Source organism: Chelon labrosus, assembly GCF_963514085.1.
Source record: "Chelon labrosus genome assembly, chromosome: 2".
Lineage (NCBI taxonomy): Eukaryota > Metazoa > Chordata > Actinopteri > Mugiliformes > Mugilidae > Chelon > Chelon labrosus.
The window spans coordinates 33930049-33951628 of record NC_140338.1 but is presented as its reverse complement, the minus strand read 5'-3'; the positions used below and the strand labels follow the sequence as shown (position 1 = coordinate 33951628).

Sequence of the window (21580 nt, the reverse complement as noted above, 5' to 3'; positions counted from 1 at the left end):
TTTGAAAATTAATAATTATAATAAATAATAATTAAATGGAGTTCTGAAGAGACGCTTTGCATGCCTTAACTACTTGCGAGTGCAACCACAGGGAGCATGCCACGTAATACTTACGTGTATTATCCTGCACAACATCGCTACCAGGCGCAATGTCCCTCTCTGTGATGATGTTTATGATGCACCTGAGCCTGTTGAAGAACCAGACCAAAATCTGGCGTTCTGTCAGAATGAGGGACTGACTGGACGTGTAGTAAGGGATGCAACTGTTAGAAATTATTTTTGACAGGTTCATCTCTGATGATTGTTTCTTTGAAATTAATATACAGTGATGAATGACAGAAAAATTGAATATATTATTTTTGTTTGTTATTGAAATCTGTTTGGGGGATTATTTCATGGGGACAAGATCATTTTTATTTTTATTTTATTTTTACTTTACTATACTGAAAGTCTACTTTATTTACTTTATCGCTGTAACAGTTGAAGAAGTCAAGTGCAAAATATAAATAAAAGTATATACACTAAATGATACATTTATAGATAAGTTTTACTACATTTTCTTCCTGAAATCCACCTTGAAATCCTGGGATCAGGATAATCCTGTTTTTTTGGATCAAAGTTATGCAAATCCTACTGAAAAGTTTTGAACAACACAAACTGAAGGTTTGATCCATATTAAAACTAGGATTGGATTCCATGATCTAATCGGATTTCAGATTCCTTCTTTCCCTTTTGAACAACCCATTTTCAAGATTTGATCCAATCCGATAACCAAAATGTGATCAGATTACCTTTGAACAACTGGCCCTTGGTGCTGTAGAGACTCTATGAGACCTCAACATATAAATATACAGAGCCGCTTAAAAGTATTTGCATCCCTCAGAATTTTTGTCATGTCTGCATAGAAGTATATACAAAGACAACCCAAACATATGAATAAAACAGATATATTATGCTGTTGAATTTGTTTATTCAAGAAAATGAATCATTTGTACGGGGCGGCACAGTGGCGAGGTGGTTAGCAGTCCATGGGCCGACTGGGCCTTTCTGTGTGGAGTTTGCATGTTCTCCCTGTGTCTGCGTGGGTTCTCTCCGGGTACTCCGGCTTCCTCCCACCATCCAAAGACATGCTCATTAGGTTAATTGGTGATTCGAAATTGGCCGTAGGTGTGAATGTGAATGGTTGTCTGTCTCTCTGTGTTGGCCCTGCAATAGACTGGCTACCTGACAGCTGGGATAGGCTCCAGCAGACCCCTGCGACCCTTAACAGGAATAAGCGGGTACAGAAGATGAATGAATGAATGAATCATTTGTACATATCTGTGAAGTGCAAAAGGTTTCCTGACATGCCTAGAACTTAGAAGATGTAAATTTATTTCTTTTTTTATTGTGAAGCAAACAACAAATAGGACAAAATAACAAAACTTCAATGAGTATAACTATGCACGCCCCTAAAGTCAGTAATTTGAAGAGCCACCTTTTGCAGCAGTTATACACTGCCTGGCCCAAAAAAAAGGGTCACACACTAATATTTTGTTGGACCGCCTTGAGCTTTGATTACAGCACACATTCATTTCGATAAGCTTCTTCAATGTCGCCAGATTTATTTCCATCCAGTGTTGCATTCATGTTTCACCAAGATCTCGTATTGATGATGGGAGAGTCTGACCACTGACCAAAGCCTTCTCCACCACATCCCAGAGATTCTCAATGGGGTTAAGGTCTGGACTCTGTGGTGGCCAATCCATGTGTGAAAATGATGTCTCATGCTCCCTGAACCACTCTTTTACAATTTGAGCCCCATGAATCCTGGCATTGTCATCTTGGAATATGCCCGTGCCATCAGGGAAGAAAAAAATCCATTGATGGAATAACCCGGTCATTCGGTATATTCAGGTAGTCAGCTGACCTCATTCTTTGGGCACATAATGTTGCTGAACCTAGACCTGAGCAACTGCAGCAAAGACAGGGCCTAGTGCATCACTTCATCTGCCTCTCTTCTTACCCTGATACACCCATCACTCTGAAACAGGGTAAATCTGGACTCATCAGACCACATGACCTTCTTCCATTGCTCCAGAGTCCGATCTTTATGCTCTCTAGCAAATTGAAGCCTTTTTTTCCATTTAGCCTCACTGATTAGTGGTTTTCTTAAGGCAGATTTGTTGTGGTACTATGTTCTTTCCATTTGATAATACAGTAATGGATTTAATGGTGCTCCAGGGATTATTAAAGACTTGGATATTTTTTTTATATATATAACCCAACCCTGACTTGTACATCTCAACAACTTTGTCTGCCTTATTTAAAGAGATCCTTGGTCTTCACAGAATGATTTGATTAGGTTAGTCATGCCTCTTGCTCTGAGGCCTTTCAGAAAAGGTGTTTATATACTGATAGACCATGTGACACTTAGATTGCACACAGGTGGACTTTATTTCACTAATTATGTAACTTCTAAAGGTAATTTGTTTTCAACAGCACTTTAGAGGCTTCATAACAATGAGGCTGAATACATGTGCACACACCAATTTTTTATTTTTTTGTTATTTTTTTATGTTTATTTTTTCTCGTTTCACTTCACCAGCTTAGACTATTTTGTTAATGTGTTGTTAATTTGCTAATGTGCCTAATAAGTGACAAGTGAGGGTATACAGTCCATGTATATCTATTTTTGCTATAGTAAAGCTGCAATAATGATTTATAGATCTAAAACAAAGACAACTGGACTTGCTTGGGTTTTCTTAAAGGAAATCCAAGACTCATTCCTCGGAAGTAACTCATCCAAGTGGTGATATAACTTCAAGAAAAACAAAACAGCTCCAGTCTGACTGCGAATCATCACAGAAATATGAACATTTATGTTTTCTACCCAATGTTCAATCATTAAAAACAGTATAATTAAAGTGGTTTTTCTTTTATATTATTGGGTACATAATCTAATGCAATCCAACACAACTCTACTGTAACATCCATCTTTACCAAAGGCCATAAGTGAAAATGTTAAATTATATGTGCGTTATTGAAGTCCACATTCAAAGGTCTGTTGTGCTAGAGTATATATTTAGACCAGTTACTACTTTTCATTCTCATTTACATACCAAGTCAGGCAAGGCTATTAGAAACACTACTGAATAATCCAGCACCCCTTATTGTGAGCTCAGTTAATATTTGCATGACAGGGTTAAAAGTACAAAGAATTTGTTTTTTGTTCACTGGATGGCATCAGATTATACAGGGGTACCAAAGAAAATGATAACTAAGTACATAAGTACAGCTGAAAGGAGGGAGAAAGGGCCAGCACTGGACACTAAACTTTTGATGTTGCTGCAGTTTCATAAATAAAATGCTTCATCTGATCAGATCATGCTGTAAAAAAGAAAAAGGTAGAGTAATATGCACACACAATTGAAGCAGAACATTTTATTCACTTAATAGTGACACAGCAAAGCAGAGCCCCTACCTACCCATGTCCAGGGAGTATCACAGCAAGGTATCAGTGTAAATATGTCATCTTTATACCTTCACATGTCGGGATCTGAGTAGAAATATTTCCCTCCCTTCAGTAGGAAGAGCGCGATTATTTTAAAAGTACAAGCTCATCACTGCATCTTAAAGGGTGTAGATGTCAGATTTGCCAAATGAGACTGAGAAATCTTGAAGGCAGCAAATAAAAACAGAAAAATTAGAAGCGCCTTCTGTTATTCACAGCTCATTTCAAGCATTGTGGTGACAGCTATGCCGCATCAATGAACCCAGTTACTGAAACTGATGAGATTTCTAATGAAACAGAAGAAAAGAGTTTTAACATCAAAGGTCCAACTAAAGATAAAAAAATAACTTCATGTGAGTAAAATAAAAATAGACTTAAAGTAGGGCCACTGTCTTTTCACTTATCACTGTGAAAATAAAATGATGACCATACTGCTTCCAGGTCAGCCTATCCTCAAACAGTTTTATAAAAGTTGGTTTGCATGTTTCCTTGAGTGCCACTACTGAAGTCGTTCCCTCATCCCCACCAACCACCCTGGCTAATGTCCCTCTTTAAACATGAACACACATACAAAAATCCATACACACATACATTCGCACCAGCACTGTCATCTCTTCATGCTCCTTTTACTCAACAATATATCCAAATCAGAGACTGTGGAGACATCTCCTCCTATTCAAATCTCCCCAGATTCTCGCTCCTCAGAGCTGGAGCGCCGGTCCCGCTCGTATGATAGGGATCTCTCTCGTTCCTTGCCCTTGGATATGTCCGGGGAGACGGACCTCTCCCTGTCCTCCCAGTTCCCATACTCAGTTCTGTCCTCCCGCAGTCCTTCCCCTGTACCCTCTCTCCATCTCTCCATGGACAGTGACTGCTCTCCATCCTGGGTGTGAGAAGATCTGTCTCTGGAGGATCTGAGAAAAAAAAAAATCAAAAAAACATACAGCAACAAATTGTTGTAATTCTGAAACAAGGACTTGAATCACTTTGCTTCTATCCATCTATAGCTATTATCTGGCTATCTATCTATCTATCTATATACATGTGTGTGTGTGTGTGTGTGTGTGGAGGAGCGTTACCGCAGGTCCTTCCTTCCTGCTGTGAGATTGTGCACGATTATATATATATATACACATATATATACACACACACATATATATATATATATATACATATATATAAAATCGTCATATCTCATGACTGTAGGTTTGTTAGGGTTCTCAGTTGGACAGGGCCTCTAAATGTGTTTTGCCTGGGGTCTTAGCACAAGGGATTGTAACATCTAATCCTGTGTATTAATGAATGATAAGGTCTAATAACTTTTACAGTCAAATTGTTAATTTGCAGCCTCCTCTATATATCTCTGTTATAGCAGAGCGTTTGGTGAAGTTGTTAATTGATTGCTGTGGAGAGGATTTGGACCGTTCCTCTTCAAGCGTTAGTGGATGCCTTTTCAGATGAATGTGCATTGCAGTAGTACTTTTGTTGTAATTGTATGACTTGCATATTTCGCTTCTAGTTTGCTGCAATGACCCACTGGGCTCATCACCTTTATTCCTGGAAGCGTCTATGTTGTTGTTGTCACATGATCAGTGACTAGTCGACACGATGCTTAAAGGATCATGTCACAGCAGTGAAGTCGACTAGTCAAATAGTCTGTACAACCCCTAATACATATACACAGAGTTTAGCAGCAACCTGCTCATATGCATCACTGGTTAAATAATGTGACTTGCATATGGTTGACTGCCTTAGTGAAGTGCACTGTCAGGCCAGTAATCCTATCCTACCCTAATGACTTTACATATATTGATACTTAAAATCCACACCTCTTCCTTTTGTGTCTGTGAGAGTGGGAGCGTGAGCGATGTCTGTCCTTGTGTCGATGTTTCCTCTCCCTCTCCCGATCGCCACCTTCTTCTCTAGAACGTGAGGAATGGTGGCGCCTAGAACGATGGGAGGACGAACTGCCTCCATCTCTAGATGGAGAAAAACAGATTTTCATATCGATGGCTGCACTGCATAGATTCCCAGATAAACACTTGATGCTGTAGCAGGGGTTATATTTAGTTTGTAAATTACACCCAATGCAGCAGCCAAAAACAAACTTATTAAGTCATTCTGTACAGATCTGACATACCTGTATCGGTCTCCGCTTTTAGATCTTGACCTTAGACAGAAACACACACACAAAGTGTTTCCAGATTACTGACATGACACACTATTACTCACTGTACACAGTAATAGTGGAGTTTTATTACCTCCTCCGTTCCCTGTCTCGTTCTCTCTCCCATTCTCGCTCTCGGTCCTTCTCCCTTTCTCGTTCTCGTTCTCGGTCCTTCTCCCTTTCTCGCTCTCGGTCCTTCTCCCTTTCTCGCTCTCGGTCCTTCTCCCTTTCTCGTTCTATCTCCCACTGTCGCTCTCTTTCATCTTCTCTTTCGCGTTCCTCTCGTCTTCTCACTCGCATTCTTTCTTGTTTCTCTACAACAGCTTTCTGGATTAAAGAATAAATAAACAAACAGGGCTCAGACAGGAGAACCTCGATAACTGCAATTTCTCCTAAATTTAACTGATAAAGTTGTCATGGGTCATACATATCAATCCTTATACAGCTCTTCTGGTGTATATACTGCTTTCAAGGTATCCTTACCCTTAGCTTTTCAAGCTTCTCACGGATTTCAATAAAACCGAGGTGCAGTTTGCCCCCAAAGTGGTCGGCCAGGCGCCGATCGTTGTCATGCAGACCCAAGTAGGCGGAGCACACCTCACACACCCGTAGTTTTTGTTGTTGAAAGCTGGAGGCTGGCATTGAGTTCCTGTACACATCCTGCAAGAAGAAAAATTTTCTTATCAAACTTCATGCGCTCCTTGGGAGGTTAGCAAAATTTTACACTGTACAGAGTACAAAAATCACCAGTAGGGGTTGCACTGACTAGTTGACTAATCGACTTTACTGCTGTGCCACGACGCTTTAAGCAGGAAGTCGACTAGTCACTGATCCATGACAATAACAATACAGACGCCTCTGAGAAGACAGGTGAAGAACCCAGTGGGCAAACTAGCAGCGGTTCATCAAGTGTGTGAAAATACTTCATCTGCTAACGCTAGCAGAGGAACGGTCCAATCCTCTCAACGACAGTCAGTTCATTTCTAGCACAGGTCTTTAACTAAGTGACCTGCGCTAACACAGAGAATTGGGTTGCACATCAACAAATTGCTGGTGAATTTAATTGTTTAAAAAAAGTTAGCAGACCTTAACATGCTATACTCGAAAAAGGCTATGGCGATATAACGCATTATTATTATTATTATTATTTTTTATTAGCCTGGCAACACTATCTTACAACACGCTGTGAAGTATCATTAAGCGCTATTGACGATGCCAATTTATATAGGCTATACATATTTGTAGCGCCCAGTACTGACTGATAAGCTTATGTGTTTATGTTCAGTTCTGTTGTGTTCAATTAGTTGACATAGTTGCTGCGGTTGTCGGGTGTGTTTTCTTTTGTTTTTGCCGAGTGAGAGCCGCATATCAGAAGTGTCAGACTGACGGTGTTTATGGTGTGGCCGACAGTAGCCCATGTTCAAGCTTCAATTACCTTGCAGAAAGGTTTCCGTAGCATATGTTTTTAAGGTCAAGAATATAGATTTCTTTGTTGCAAAGCATTACTGTCTACTGCGTTTTTATGTGTGACTATGTCGTCGTTGACTCGACTTTCACCACATTAGTCGAATTTAAAAAAGCTGAAGTCTTTCAAGTCCTTATCACCAGTAAACCATATATTGAACCTTACCTAAGAGTAACCACGCCCCCAGTCTGGCTACTGACATAGGAGTAAAAACAAAAAAACACTGTCACACGAAGTAAGTAAAACATTTCTGACCTCTGCCTCTTTCTTTAAAGCCCTTGTCTTCTCAACCTTTTCCAGCAGCTGCTGTGCCTCATCTACGTTGCCCTCGCCCCCAAGCTGCTCCGCCCGGGCCAACAGCTTCCCGATCTCTTCGTTCAGTTCATGGACACGTTCAGCCTTTGCAAGGTAGAAGAAACATTCTTAACAAAACAGTAAGCACCGAGTTAAAGAAAGTTACGTTGCACAGATTCCTAATGTGAATTGGCAGTTTTCCCTGTAGATTAATCAAACTGTAATAAAGAGGACAGAAATCATGAAACCCTTACACTAAATCAAACTAACAATGTCAACGGTGAATTTGTTACCTTTGCAGCCACTTCAGCGCTGATCTCATCCTGCGTCTCGGCTAGTCTCTTCTTGGCCAGCTCAGTTCGGCGGTCACAGTCAGCGATGAAAGACTGAAGATGTTCAGCAGCCTGTGAAAAAACAACAGTGAGACAATCGAGTCATATAACTATAGGATTCTTAAGAAAGTGTAATATATTGCTGGAGAATCCAGCTGCTTAATCGGCCTACCTAAAGTGCATGCAAGTTTGTGAGCTATGTCCTACGAGTGACCCTGTGTTTACACACTAGTACACTGGAACCTCTCCAATGTCATTACAATACAAATACCTCATGTAAACACAACACAATGGTAGAGCTAAAAAATTGATTTGCTGACATTCAAAGAAATAATGTTTTTATTAGATAAATATGACAGTTAGTGGCATGACATTACCACGAGGTTCCCAGTAATGCAAGCATTCCTAGTAATTCTATAAACATACATTAACAGACAACTGTGATTTATTTTCTTTCCATCTGAACTCAGCAATTAGAGTTTCTTTGTTTTTTAAAAAAAAAAAAAAAAACATCTATGGATGGGTATGCATGCCATAATTGAGCACATCAGAATCACACAAAGTAGTAATTAATATCTGGACATCCATACATAATAGTATGTCGATGGGCGTGTGTATACATGCACAACTTACATCAAGCTCAAAGAAGTACTCTTGTTCCTTAGAGGCGATCTCGTAGTCTGCTCTGAGGGCCAAGTCGTGGACTTTGATACACTCTCCCAGGTCCATCCTCTGAAGGAATCAGAAAGGCATTGATGTATTACATAGGTCTGCTTCTTAGGTCTGTTTCTTCTCTTCATATTTGTTTTCAATTGCCATGTTAACAATTCCCTGAAGTTAAAATGCCGTCATGGACATCGAATTAGGACATATAATTGAAACTGTTCCAGCATAGCAATGCCAAATCTTTGATTGACTGTTTCTATCTGATTATATACAGCAGGGGAGAGTAACTGGCTCTATCGCCCAGCACATTAGATTTAAAATGGGATAGTGGTGATGAGATCAAAACAATTACATCTAGCTTTATTTTGCCTTGTGTGCACATACATATATTACCAGTTATACATTGCTGTCAGTGTACTTAAATAGGTTCTATGTATCATAGGGAACAAGAGATGTCAGGTTAACTGGTGACTCTAAATTGGCCGTAAGTAAGCGTGAATGATTGTTTGTGTTAGCCCTGTGATGGACTGGTAGCTTGTCCAGGGTGTACCCCGCCTCTCGTCCAATGACAGCTGGGATGTGCTCCAGCCCCCCAAGCGGTTATAGAAAATGAATGAATGTTTAAATCTCAAGACTATGAGTCATTTTTTTTTTTTTTTTTTTTTTAAAACACACAAATTGCCTCAAGACGCTTTACAAAATCCAAGAACCCAGCTCATATTGAGGGACCCATCCGCCTAAGGCCAGCCGGGTAGAGACAAAGAAGAGAGAAGAGAACGGATAGGAGAAACGAGATAAACATACATCTGTCATAGATGCATACATCTGACTAAAGCGTACATATAGAAAATGATGATGATACATATACAACATAGAGCTGATAATGTTACATGACAGTTTGAGAATATAAGAGGCATCAAAGACAGGTTGGAGAATTGTTCATTCAAGTAGGAGTGGGTAACTGCAGGCCATGACGACTGGGCTGGTTGATGAGACCACAACAACAGATGTAGTATGGCGCTCCACAGGAAAAACACAACTCAAGGCCAGAGACACTTACAAGAGGATGGAGGAGGGGGATCTTGTCGAATACGATGGTGTCATAGGTCTCTTGTGTGTCACTTGTTTCTTAGATTAATGCGTCTGCATATTTATTGGCTGAATAATCATTGCACTTCCTTAAATTCACGAAATGAGAAATCTACTTGATGGACTAGACCCTAAACCAATCAAAACAGCTGTCTTTGTGTTTTCTGTCTGCACTGTGTATGATAATACTCTCTTTGTACAAATGTGTATGTGAACAGTATACTCACGGTGCCTGACAGAATGTCATGAGGACATGAATCCAAAAGGTGACTTTTGCAGACTCGCTCATCTGTGAACTTGATTCGCTGCCGCATGGTGTCACCTACAGAAATACAGAACATCACAAAGACATGAGTAGTGCAATCTTATCCTGCAGAGTTATGAGATATGTGAGCCAGACCTTAAAAATATGTATGACTAATTACTGTAAAGATTAATTGTTTGCAATAGCATATAAAAATGAAGCCGAACATTTGCTACTAAGACTGATTCCTAACAAACTGGGCAACCAATAAAACGCATGCTGTTGTGGAGTGTTTTGTAAAATATGTACGTAAATAAATAACTTGCCAGGTAAACTGAAATACAACAGGTAGCTAGCCGGCTAGCTATCCTCATGTTAGCTAGCTAGTTTGGTGAAGCATGCCTCTGTCGCTGTCTGGCAGACTGGTTAGCTTAACGGCTAATGCTAGCAACAATCACAAACTCCTGTCCAAATTTTTGTCATCACTAATCTCCAACACATAGAGCCACGCTCACCGTCTCTCCCCGTCCCCATGAGCTGGTCCAGCATTGCTCGCATCTGTGCCTGGGCCGACATGTTTGAGTGTTTAGCTAACGATGTGAGTCACTCCTCGCCAGCAGTGGTCTTCACACATGCAGCCTCCTCAACTGCAGGCCTCGTTGGCTCCTCCAACACCAACACAGACAACTTTTCCAAAAATTAGGAAACGTCCGAGTCCCTCTGAGCCAGCAAGCTGAATGTGTGTAACGTTAGTTCAATTTACTGGTTACTGTTCCACTTTAACAGAGGCTAAAGGGGACTTTGTAACGGTGGATGGCTCCGGGTTGGTTGAGCAAGTGCAATGTCTATTTGAGAACTGCTGGAGTCCTCTGGCCGTGTGGCAACAGCGGAGTGAAGACAGGACCTAACTAAAGCTGTATAGAAATAATTAACAGCCCTTACATACTATCTAAATGTATTTCTTGCCGCTCAGCTACAAGTTCTCAAGTTTCTTCACGTCCTCTCTTCCGTCTTCCAAGTTCCCCTCCGTGCGCGTCACCGCGAAGCGCGCCCTAGATCTTCCGTCTCGAGGTGCAACAGCCCGCCTCTCGCGCTGCTTTGGTGACGGTATAGTATACCGCTCTATCACAAGACTGGAATTCTAAACACGGAAGTAAACCAAGTCAACTTTTATACGTTTTGTGAACAGTCAATGTTTGTGAACGTATAAACGTAACAACACACTAGTGTTGTTAGCACGTTTCTGTACACAGAAACTATGGCTGAAATAGTAAATGTCATACAAATCCATTTGCACATGGGGTGACGTGTTGGTGGAGTTTTTTTGGTTACTTTTTATATTTCTTCTATATTGTAACATTAACCAGTTCATTTGGTGAGTTTATATACACTCACTTGCCAATTCATTTGGTACACTAGTAAAAACGAATGCAGTCTATAGCAGTCCTGTACTAAATCTTATCTTCATGAAGCTTATGTTATTCAGCATTTGTTTTAAATAACTAAGAGAGCTGTTGATTCAACTGTGTTTTCATTTTGGAGACTGTGGTTTGTAGTGCTATTGAATGTGCAATTATTACTACTATTTTACTGTATTACTTTTACGACTGGCTGCAGGTAAAAAAAAAAATACATTTCACTGTGCATTGTACTATGTATAACAGTGCATGTGACAAATAAAACCATCTTATCTCATGATATTGTGTTGTACTGACACGTTTTCTTTTATTCTGACAACCCCATTTTAGTGAGAGGGCTCGGTTAGATAACAGAAACACTTTAATGTTTAATTTAATCTAGCCACAATTCAATCGCACCACATGCTACATCCTCTAAAATGATCATATAGATGAATTACCACCTTTCTTACGCCGTTTCAACATAAACTGGACATTGTAACAATCATAAGGCTAAAATTCTATGCAGGACTGGTATAATAGTAGGCATTAATTTTAACTATTACATAATGAAAACAATCTAAGTTAAACATGGACTATGCTTGATAAGTGTAGAGGGTGAGGATATTCACAACAAAAACAAGTTACTGATCATTCTATTCAAATATAACATACATTGATTTAAATAAACTGCGTCGTTGACTATATAGTTTTACATATTCAAACAACACATTGATTTGACATATAACTAAAAAGAACAAAACATTTAATTTTATTTACTTTGGACTGTACATGTTAAACAAACGAACACCAATGAGTACCACTGTCCCAATTTATTGTAAATATCGTTTTAAACATTTTTGGAAACAGAAATAAATTATTTTGTAGCATACGTTTGTCTGTCGAAAGAAAAGTCACGCCCATAAAAGTCATCCCAGTCCCACCCATATCTTCTATACTGGAAAAATGGCGACGACTCTGCTGCGGCTACCGCTGCGGTCTTCCGCCAGAAATGCGGCAATACTGACCCGTAACCCCAGCTTGAAATCATCACACATTTCCAGGACGACCCAATGCAGGACAGCAGTATCCACGGCGTCCGGTGCAATCTTACCCAAACCGGATAAAGTGAGTTTTTTCTTCTTTGTTTAAGGCGAGCTAGCCAACAAGAAATATGACTAACATAGTGGGCAGGCTTTAATTCTGATTGACACCAGCTCTGACCAATGAGAAGGCAGAAAACGCACCTTTTTGGTCATACCAGCCAATGAACACATGTTTATACAATTGTAGAGGTAGTAGGAAGTAATTACCCAATTTGATCAATTTTACTCACATTCCTGTTTCAAGATGACATTTCATATAGGTATTTGAAATATCGTATAATTAGGAGATTGTTTAGCTGGGCAAGTAGTAATTTGACCTAAAGATTACAAGTCTCGGTGTGTGTTTTTGTCAGGCAGGAAATGTCGAAGTGGTAGGAGAAACGATATAGCTACTGAAGGTCCACAGTAAACCAAGGAATTTTATGGAACTGAGATTATATGTTAAACTATTTAAGTCTCTCACAATAAATACACCTTGCCTTTCCTTCACTGGATCTCTAGTTGTAGCAGGAAAGCTCATCCAAAGGCCAAAGAAGGGTCAAATTTAATAATAAACTGTAAATTATACAAATTAAGTATTGAAAGCGGCATTACTTAGCAAGCGCTAAAAACACCAGATTCCTTGCACTTTTTCTGCAGTATTTAATTTTTTATTTTTTTGTATCTTTCCTTCATTATAACCGTATTCTTATCTTCTTATAATTCATCATTTTACGTGAATTCTTCCAAAATATACACCGTGCCTGCAATCATGGCTTTCAGCCTTGGTAACCCCTTCATCTCGATGTTAGTTAGCAAAGCAGGATCCACTGTTAAGGCACAGTCATGTCAGTTCATATTGTGCTTTTGTTCAAAACACCTCTAACTAAATATGATAGCAAATAATAGGTTTTGAACCTATGCATATATACAAATGCAAATCACAATATTTGGGAAATACTTTTCTGTAGGGTACTAATAACATATTTTTGCTGTATTAAACCAAACAAACTGAGGTTTCTCAGGGTATCTTGACTTGTGTCTTCGTGTCACTTGATTTTTGCAGACGTCTTTTGGGCTTATCCGCATGACAGTAGTGGTGGTGCCTTTCCTGTATGTGGGAACTCTGATCAGCAAGAACTTTGCTGCCCTCTTGGAGGAGCACGACATCTTTGTCCCTGAGGATGACGATGACGACGACTGAGTAATCTTGAGAAAATTTATGGTAAAGTGTACATCAGCCCCACCTTATGCCATCTTTACACAACTTGACCTTTTGCACAACCTTATCCTTTGTGTAGGGTGTGTCAGGTGCATGTTAAAGGTTTGCAGTTCATGGCATGTGTCCAAAGATGATAACTCCTAACAGATTTTTATTATTTACATCAACAGGGTGCTTTGCAGTATTGACTGAAAGCAAACCAGCCAACACAAGGAAGATTGGGAAGATGGGGCATTTTGACTTCCAAATACACCCCTCTACCTCCACCCATCTCCTTCCTCTCTTCTCTCATATCTGTCTTGTTTTCACCAAAATAATTGATCCGAAACCGAATATCATGTGAGGCTATCAAAACTACTAGTTATGTCTTTGACTCTTGTTTGCATGTTTGTGTGTGCCAATGCAATAAACAGTCAATATGGAAAACATGCGTTGGTATTTAATCTCCACAGTTAATAGTTGCAATAACTTTTTCTTCAAAGGCATATCCAGTGATGACAAAATATATTATTCTTGTTGTAATGGTGTTATATTTTGTAAATCTCTAACATTTGCTTGCTGCCTTTGTGCCCCAAAATACATTTTTTAAGTTTGTCCTCATTGGTCAGGTGTATCTTTTTCCCTCCTGAAGTGCAGCGTTGGTCAGTCTCAAGTGTTCGTTGAGGGAGCCCACCTCCAACTGGCTACGACCCCTCATGTCATTCAGCTCCACATACGCTTCCTTAAAACGCTCATAAGCTGCTTCTTTCTCCTAGAGTGAGGGCAAACGGGGAAGACAAATTAAAGTCAAGGAGAGACGTCCGTTTAAATTGTTGTAAATGTATAACATGCAGTTATAGCTTGATGCAAGACCATAAAGCATACCTTGGTAAGAGATTGCACTTCATTTTGTAGACAGCTGATTTCCTTTTTAAGATATTGCACCTCGTTTTCTTTCGCTCTTAGCTGCATCTGAAAGTCAAAGTATGATCTGTAAAAAGCTGTACAAATTAAACAAAATGGGGCCAAAATATATGTAGAGAAAAGTTGTATAAAATAAAAAAGATGAAATAAGCAAATTTAACCAGATAGAGATATTCTAATAGTTTCTGACTGCAAAATCTGAATTGGTAGCAGTGGTAGCAACCTTTAAAGTAGTGAAATGTGTTGGATCCACAATCCACATGACAATGATATTGAGTTTAAACCGAAAAGTATCAAATTTGAACATTTTAGAGGCTGGAACCAGAGAAACCAGACACCAAACAGAATTGCCAATTGATTTTTTTCCCCATCAGTCAAATAATCAATTGACAAATAGACTGTATTTATTCATTCATTCATTCATTCATTCATTCATCTTCTGTAACCGCTTGTTCCTGTTAAGGGTCACGGGGTCTGCTGGAGCCTATCCCAGCTGTCATTGGGCGAGAGGTGGGGTACACCCTGGACAGGTCGCCAGCCTAACACAGAGAGGCAGACAACCATTCACACTCACACTCACACCTACGGCCAATTTAAAATCTGCATTTATTCAATAGAATGAAAAGCCACTGCTGGTTTTAGATTCATTTTTGGTTTTAGATTTCTTTGTGGAGTTTGCATGTTCTCCCTGTGCCTGCGTGGGTTCTCTGCGGGTACTCCGGCTTCCTCCCACTGTCCAAAGACATGCTTGTTAGGTTAATTGATGATTCTAAATTGGCCGTATGTGTGAGTGTGAATGGTTGTTTGTCTCTTTGTGTTAGCCCTGCGATAGACTGGAGACCTGTCCAGGGTGTACCCTGCCTCTGTCCTGTCATTGGGGGACAAGCAGTTACAGAAAATAAATGAATGAGAGATGTGTTAGATGAGAAACGTGTGCTTTTGTTCAGCCAGTAGATGGCAGTATGTGCTACACTAGAATTCATCCAGCTACATGTGTAACACAATGAGGCCACTAGAAAAAATAAAACAATAGGAACAGGCGATGGTGCAGCTGCAAGGACTCATTACTGGAAAGAAAAAGCAGTACACAATGCCTTCAGCCTCTGTGGCTCCCAAGCTAAAATTCCAGGTGCAAATACGTAAAGCTGGGTTGGAATGAAGCAAGAGGAAAGAATTTCTAGTATCCTCTTCTTTCATATCGATGTAAAGAGACTACATAACAAATCACTATATTACCTCTAATTCTGATGCAGTACACTCTGTGTTGCAACGAGATACTACATCCAGCCTCCTGTGACCTGTAATGAAACAACGCATTCGGCTGATCTCCTCCGCCAGTTTGGCCTTAAGCTCCTGAAAAAGAGATTTCTAGCTTAAATTATGTTTCAAAGAAATGCTGTGAGCTTGTATTGTTGTTCATTTTTTAGCTTATACTAAGATGTAACCTTGTAGAAGATAGTACTATGCGAAACATCTCCATTTTTAGAAGGTGATACAGTTTTGTATTAAAGCATTAAATCAAACAAGGCATGCGCAGAAACCTGGTTCTCTCTCCGGAGCTGCTCTAGCTCTCTCTCCTTGCAGCCCAGCTCAGTCTCTCTGCCCTTGCTGTGCTGCTCAGTGCGGCTCAGCTGCAGGCACTTCTCAGAGAAGTGTTCTGTCAGCACATCCAACTCACTGTGCAAGATGTCTGCTTGGGGCCTGACACGCACAAACACACAAGTTCTGGAGTAAACTATAATGCACCAGCATACAAAGGGTCATGGAGTGTACAGAGTTCTCGGCCTGCAGCGAGAGCTCGTGAGAAGAAGTTGCTGTTGTCAACATAATAATAACAGAGACTATAATAAACTCACATGCACCCTCTGTGTGAAGAGTCCATAAGTGCTGCTCCACCAGACAACCTCATGGCTTTCTCCATCTCTCTGTCCAGCGCCTCTCTGTGAGCGGCTCTTAGTGCTTCCATATCTTTGATGAAAAGGTAATTATTTGCATAGCATTTAAAACAACACAGTCATTATCAAGAGAGTTGCACAACATTTTTAAATAAATACAATTAGAAAAAGTGTAGATTCTAAATGAAAGAAGCAGAGATGACTTCCTATAAACAAAAAAAATTATATGTGTGATTGGTTTATTTGCCACAGTTTTTACTTGTTCAAACACTAAAGTATGCCTCCATTAAATACTTTTCACCAGATTCTTATCCATAGCAGAGAAAGGGTGAAATATTTTCCAACTCCAAAGTAATTTATCTGCTTGGCTTAAGAAGCTTAATGGCTTAGTTAAAGCCATTAATCTTGTTTTCTAGATACAGTACTTAAATCCAGATATTGATAACAACCAGTTATTACCACACGGTGAATTTCAAAGTTGACCGAATAACTGGATTGGTGTGCTATTGTAAGGTAAAAGAATGAAGAATCTAATCTTATGATATGGCTTTTAAAGTAGAAAAAATAAAGAAAAATTGTTGCTGTTGTTGTTGTTGTGAATTGTGGTTCAGAAATGTATTTTAATATACTGTAGCTTGATACCTCCTGGTTTACCTTTAGCTGCTGCCTGGCTCTTCTCCTGTACTATCCTATGTTTCTGTTCTTCCAGCTCCTTCATCTCCCTGCTATGTTTCTCCTGCAGCTCCCGCAGTGCTTTCCTATGGGCTACTTCCATGGCTTCCAGTTGGGCTTTACAGGGGGCCCCAGGGCCACAGGGGCTCTCCACCTCTATTCCCATGGCTGCCCGTTCCCTCTTTATGCTCTCCACCTGCTTTCGAAGCGATGCGGCCTGGGAGATCAAACGGGAAGGGAAATATTGACATGTACATTGCTTATTTCTGTTTCTCTGAAAACACTTTAAATAATGATTCATAAGTGTTTCTGCTCATCATTTGTAAACATTTTGAATGGAGAGTCTTGCAGGTCTTTCTTACCTCCTTTTGGAGAGCTCCAGCTGTATTAGTTTGAATGATGTGGGCACCATTTACAGGTGGCAGAGCCTCTTTTGAGTCTGATACATCATTTTGTGGACTGGTGGCAGATTGTTTAGCCTCTTCATTGTTTGAGTGATAATTCTGGGAGCCACTTAAGGACTCTGACACCTGCTGGGTGCTTGGCTGATAAGCTTCAGCTCCAATAAGAAACTGGGCGCTCAGGTCCCTAAATGACAGTGACTCAAATTCTGCCCACTTCCTGCTGACCTCAGTGTCCGTGGTTTCAATAACAGGCAAAGGTACACTCCCCTTTTTCAGTTCCATGGAGTCCCACCTGCTTCCCATCTCACTGAAGGAGACCCCCTCCTCAAACCATTTGTTCCTCTCCTCCAGTCGCTTTGCTTGCTCGCGGTCCCAGCCCTCGCCTTCTTCTCTCTGACTGGCTGGAGGGTCTTCGTCTACTGTTTGGTGGTGGTGGTCAGCCTGGTGGGAGTTTGCAGCCGTGGTGGTGAAGGTGGAAGTGGCAGGTTCATAGCCCGAGTCCCTGCAGGTGACACGAACAGGGGGTTGGCATGACAACGGTCTCTGAGAGCAGGGGTTCTCTTTCTTGCTGCCGGGTTCTGATTGGCTGAGGTCGGAGAGAGGGAAACACACAAGGCTAGAGTTACACATCCGAAGACAGACGAGAGAGGGGGTTAACAACAGACTGACCACCCAGTCACTTTGTCTGTATTTCTTCACAGTGTTCCTAAAGAGACTGAGGATCTCAGTGTATTCTGACATGATAAGCATCACATAATTATTGATAATAATTAAAATGATAACAGATTCCTTTAATACTGCTTTAATTGTGATTTCTGTCTGCAGATTAGGGAGTATTTTCTTCAACCTTTAAATTGTTTTCAGGGTTAAATGAAGGTTTAGTTTATGATTTTCTGATGTTATTCCTTATTTATAGATATAGTTAGGTCCAATGGCAGTAATCAAGTGGCTTGAAAATTAGTAAATGTGATTAAAAATGGTAGTAATTCAAACATATTCTCTATTGGCTTGGTCACCCTCCATGGTTAGTTATGTGTGTATACAGATTTAAACATTTCTTGACACACTGGGTATTTGCCATGGTTAAGGTGACACTGTTGAATGGCTAAGATACAAAAAGACAAATATAAGAGTTAAAAGGAGCAGAGCTTACCCTCTTACACCTTTATTACCTCAGCAACATATACAGTTCTTGAAATCAGATCCAGCTCTACAAACTACACCATAATGTTACAGCCATATACATAGCTACTCTGTAGCAATGTGATCTGAGCGCTTTATTATTGCTAATGCTGTTCTTTTGTTTAAGTAGCATTTTCATTTTAGCGCCTGTCATTGAGTGTGAGTGTGATATAGCTATTTTTATTTTTAAGTTAAGGACCTAATTACTTCCTCTTCACTGTAAACTCCAACTCACTGTGTGTTGTCCTCGATGGCCTGCTTTAGCAACTTCACCCAGTTCTGCTGAATTCTGGACGTCATAGCAGAGAGAGTGAACACTGCTTTTTTTGTCTGGAGGAGATCAAAGGACACACATACATATGAATACGCATACACACACACGCACACACACACACACACCCGCACACACGCACACACACTGCTAAACAGGAAGCAGCAAAACATAAAATTGTCTGGTTTGTGAAAATGGGCCAAGGGTGGTGTCAGACTGTCCGTTTGTCTACTGTACAACACAATGAGCAAAACACAAGTGCAGTAAACACATACTTGTATTTGGAGTCCATAGCTCTTGTCTATGTCACAGTCTGAAACACTCAAACAGGATGTCAGGACAATCTCTCCGTCCAGATCATCTGACTGCAGCACAGACAGAAAAGTTTACATTTAATCAAGTTAAACAAAGCTGAATACTGTAGTACAATCTTCTGGAAACTTGTCAGAAACCTGCACAAAACCTGTTATTTGAAAACAGGGAGATACACAGAATATATGTCATACCTCCTCAGCCTCTGAGTCTCTGTAGTACTTCAGCGAAGTGTCACCCAGAACAAACCAGTGTTTCTTCCACTATGAAAAACACAGAAAGCACAAACGGCAATACATAAACTGGTGGCTCACACACTTTAAACATGTCGTGCGTTGTCTGTCAGGTTGTTTGAAATTGTGGTTACTGCAGGAATCAGCACAGACAATGACTACAACTTCCTTTTCAAAACGGCAGAGTAAAATTTAAAAGAACACCCGCTTACCTTGCCATCTTTATCTAGTCTGGACATCCACCCCTTCAAGTAACAACATCTGCAATTACAGTATTATAAGCACACTGTTTGAAAGAATTTTCTTGTGGCTTGGGTCTCACGCTTGATTGTGAAACTGGAGGAAACGGAAACTGTCAGTAACAGACAAATGTGTCTTTATGAGATAAGTACACAATTCTGAGGCACGCTTTGAAAGGCAGGCAGGACAGTAAACTATGTAAAATGGAAAATATGTTGTAAAATGGTAACTTTGTAAAAGGACAATGACTACTTCAGCCAACTATAATTAAAATAGAGGGAAATAAAAGATAGAGGAACTGATTAAACATAATTAGAATGTATTGAAAGCAAGCAGGTGCTATTCGAGCATTTTAGCACAAAATAATAGAAAACACTCACCATGCATGATGTTGTGTCCAACATTTATTGTGAGAAAGAAAAATGGAGAAATTGAAAATGTGTCGTGAAGCACAGAGAGGAAGTCAGTGTCATCACATTGCTCTCACTGTTATAGATGGAAATGTAGGGTGAGGGCGTGTGAACTTCTCAGAAGAGAAAGAAGGTAAAACGTTTTAATATTTCATTTAGTGGTCATCTATTTTTCGGGATACATGGACTCAGCTGTTCTCATTATTACGAAACTGTCCTGATGCTGCAGGAAGCATCAGCTAAAACCATTGTAGAATGTATTAATAAAGACGATAAATTACATGAACATGCTGCCCTAAAACTAGAGTGTGAAGCAAAGGCTTTTTCCTGCAAGGTGCTTCTGTGAAAGGGGCACCTGAGGTAAAAACAGCTGAAATAAACATTTTGGAGCTACTTTAGAATGAACGTGTGAGAGACTTATTTTTCAGCTAAACATTCTTGTGATTTCTTCAGATGCAGGAAGTCATGAGACTGTGCTGACCTGCGTTTGCGGACATTCAGGAGCTCGCTCCTTCACCCTTGAACATCTGTGCTTTCCATTTTGATTGTCTGAGGACTATGATGGAATGAACAGAGAAGGATGCATCTGTTAGCTCCAACACAGTTATTTGTGGTAAATACAGTATGTCTACAGGTATTGTATCTACCTGTGCATGAAGAGATGCTGTTGACTGTCTTCGAAACGACCTTCCGTTCTCAGAGTCCCGACATTTCTCTCGCCTGTCTCTCCCTCTCTCTCTGCCTCTTCCCCTCTCATCTGGCTCAAGCCTTGAACTGTAGACATCTATTTCATCTTGATACCTTCACAACCAAATTAAGGTATAGACAAACTGAATAAACGTGTTTAAATCTTTGACATACACATAAACACACTGTAGGCTCACAACTATGGATAACTTCAAAGACTTTTCTACTTGCTACACTTTTACAAATATTTTAACCTGCTGAAACATATTGTATGTACACTAGTGATGAAGAGTATATTTATATCCAACACTGATACACAACATTATATCACACCACCAACCTGTATGAACTGAGTCTCTGGTTCCTGCATGGGCTGGGACTCTGGTTCCGCCGCCTCAGGCCTGGATATTCTTCTTCTGACTCCAGCTGGATCTTTGGAATGTCAGCCAGCACTATGTAGTCGTCAATGGTCATCCCAACCTCAAATTCATTCAACATTTTATATGACAGGTGATACAGAGAATGGCACAAAACATAAGAGCAGCTCTGAGGCTTTAACACTGCTTGCTACCATGTTTATGATTGAAATGTCATGTCTCATGACCACCTTTATGCTTATGTTGCGGTCGGATAGCCCAGATTGGATCTTAATTCAAGGACTGAACACTTGGAGAAGAACAAACACCTCTGACTGAACAAAGAGTTAGAATGTTTTTCTTTGCCATATTGACACTAACTAGGAACCGCTTGTCCTGGGTTGCAGAGACGCTGGAACCTATCCCAACTAGGTATACCTATACCGAGGTACACCCCGGACAGGTCGGCGGTCTATCGCAGGGCTAACACAGATAGACAGACAACCATTCACACTCACACCTATGGCCAATTTAGAATCACCACGGTGGGAGGAACCTGGG

At 40.2% G+C, this 21580-nt stretch overlaps 3 protein-coding genes across 3 annotated transcripts; 1 reads left to right on the top strand and 2 right to left on the bottom strand.

The window, feature by feature from the left end:
• Positions 1–2676: 2676 nt before the first annotated feature.
• Positions 2677–11111, bottom strand: LOC311507098 (putative RNA-binding protein Luc7-like 1). The gene is made up of 10 exons (XM_084571305.1): positions 10266–11111; positions 9734–9828; positions 8385–8483; positions 7713–7823; positions 7381–7524; positions 6144–6320; positions 5755–5987; positions 5634–5663; positions 5323–5472; positions 2677–4407 (listed from the first exon to the last, which is right to left on the bottom strand). Exons 1-10 carry the CDS (start codon positions 10324–10326, stop codon positions 4170–4172), a joined length of 1338 nt encoding a protein of 445 aa, XP_084427431.1. The 5' UTR covers positions 10327–11111; the 3' UTR covers positions 2677–4169.
• A 984-nt stretch (positions 11112–12095) lies between these two features.
• Positions 12096–13883, top strand: smdt1b (single-pass membrane protein with aspartate-rich tail 1b). The gene is made up of 3 exons (XM_084566042.1): positions 12096–12275; positions 13299–13457; positions 13625–13883. Exons 1-2 carry the CDS (start codon positions 12114–12116, stop codon positions 13434–13436), a joined length of 300 nt encoding a protein of 99 aa, XP_084422168.1. The 5' UTR covers positions 12096–12113; the 3' UTR covers positions 13437–13457; positions 13625–13883.
• A 175-nt stretch (positions 13884–14058) lies between these two features.
• On the bottom strand, positions 14059–20028 carry LOC311503363 (TRIO and F-actin-binding protein-like; the record flags this gene model as incomplete). The annotated part of the gene is made up of 12 exons (XM_084566030.1): positions 19947–20028; positions 19539–19587; positions 19288–19356; positions 19057–19146; positions 18746–18840; positions 17287–17914; positions 16907–17141; positions 16214–16325; positions 15899–16058; positions 15594–15710; positions 14319–14405; positions 14059–14205 (listed from the first exon to the last, which is right to left on the bottom strand). The coding sequence occupies exons 2-12, from the start codon at positions 19563–19565 to the stop codon at positions 14059–14061; spliced, it is 1767 nt and encodes a 588-aa protein (XP_084422156.1). The 5' UTR covers positions 19566–19587; positions 19947–20028.
• Positions 20029–21580: the final 1552 nt, after the last annotated feature.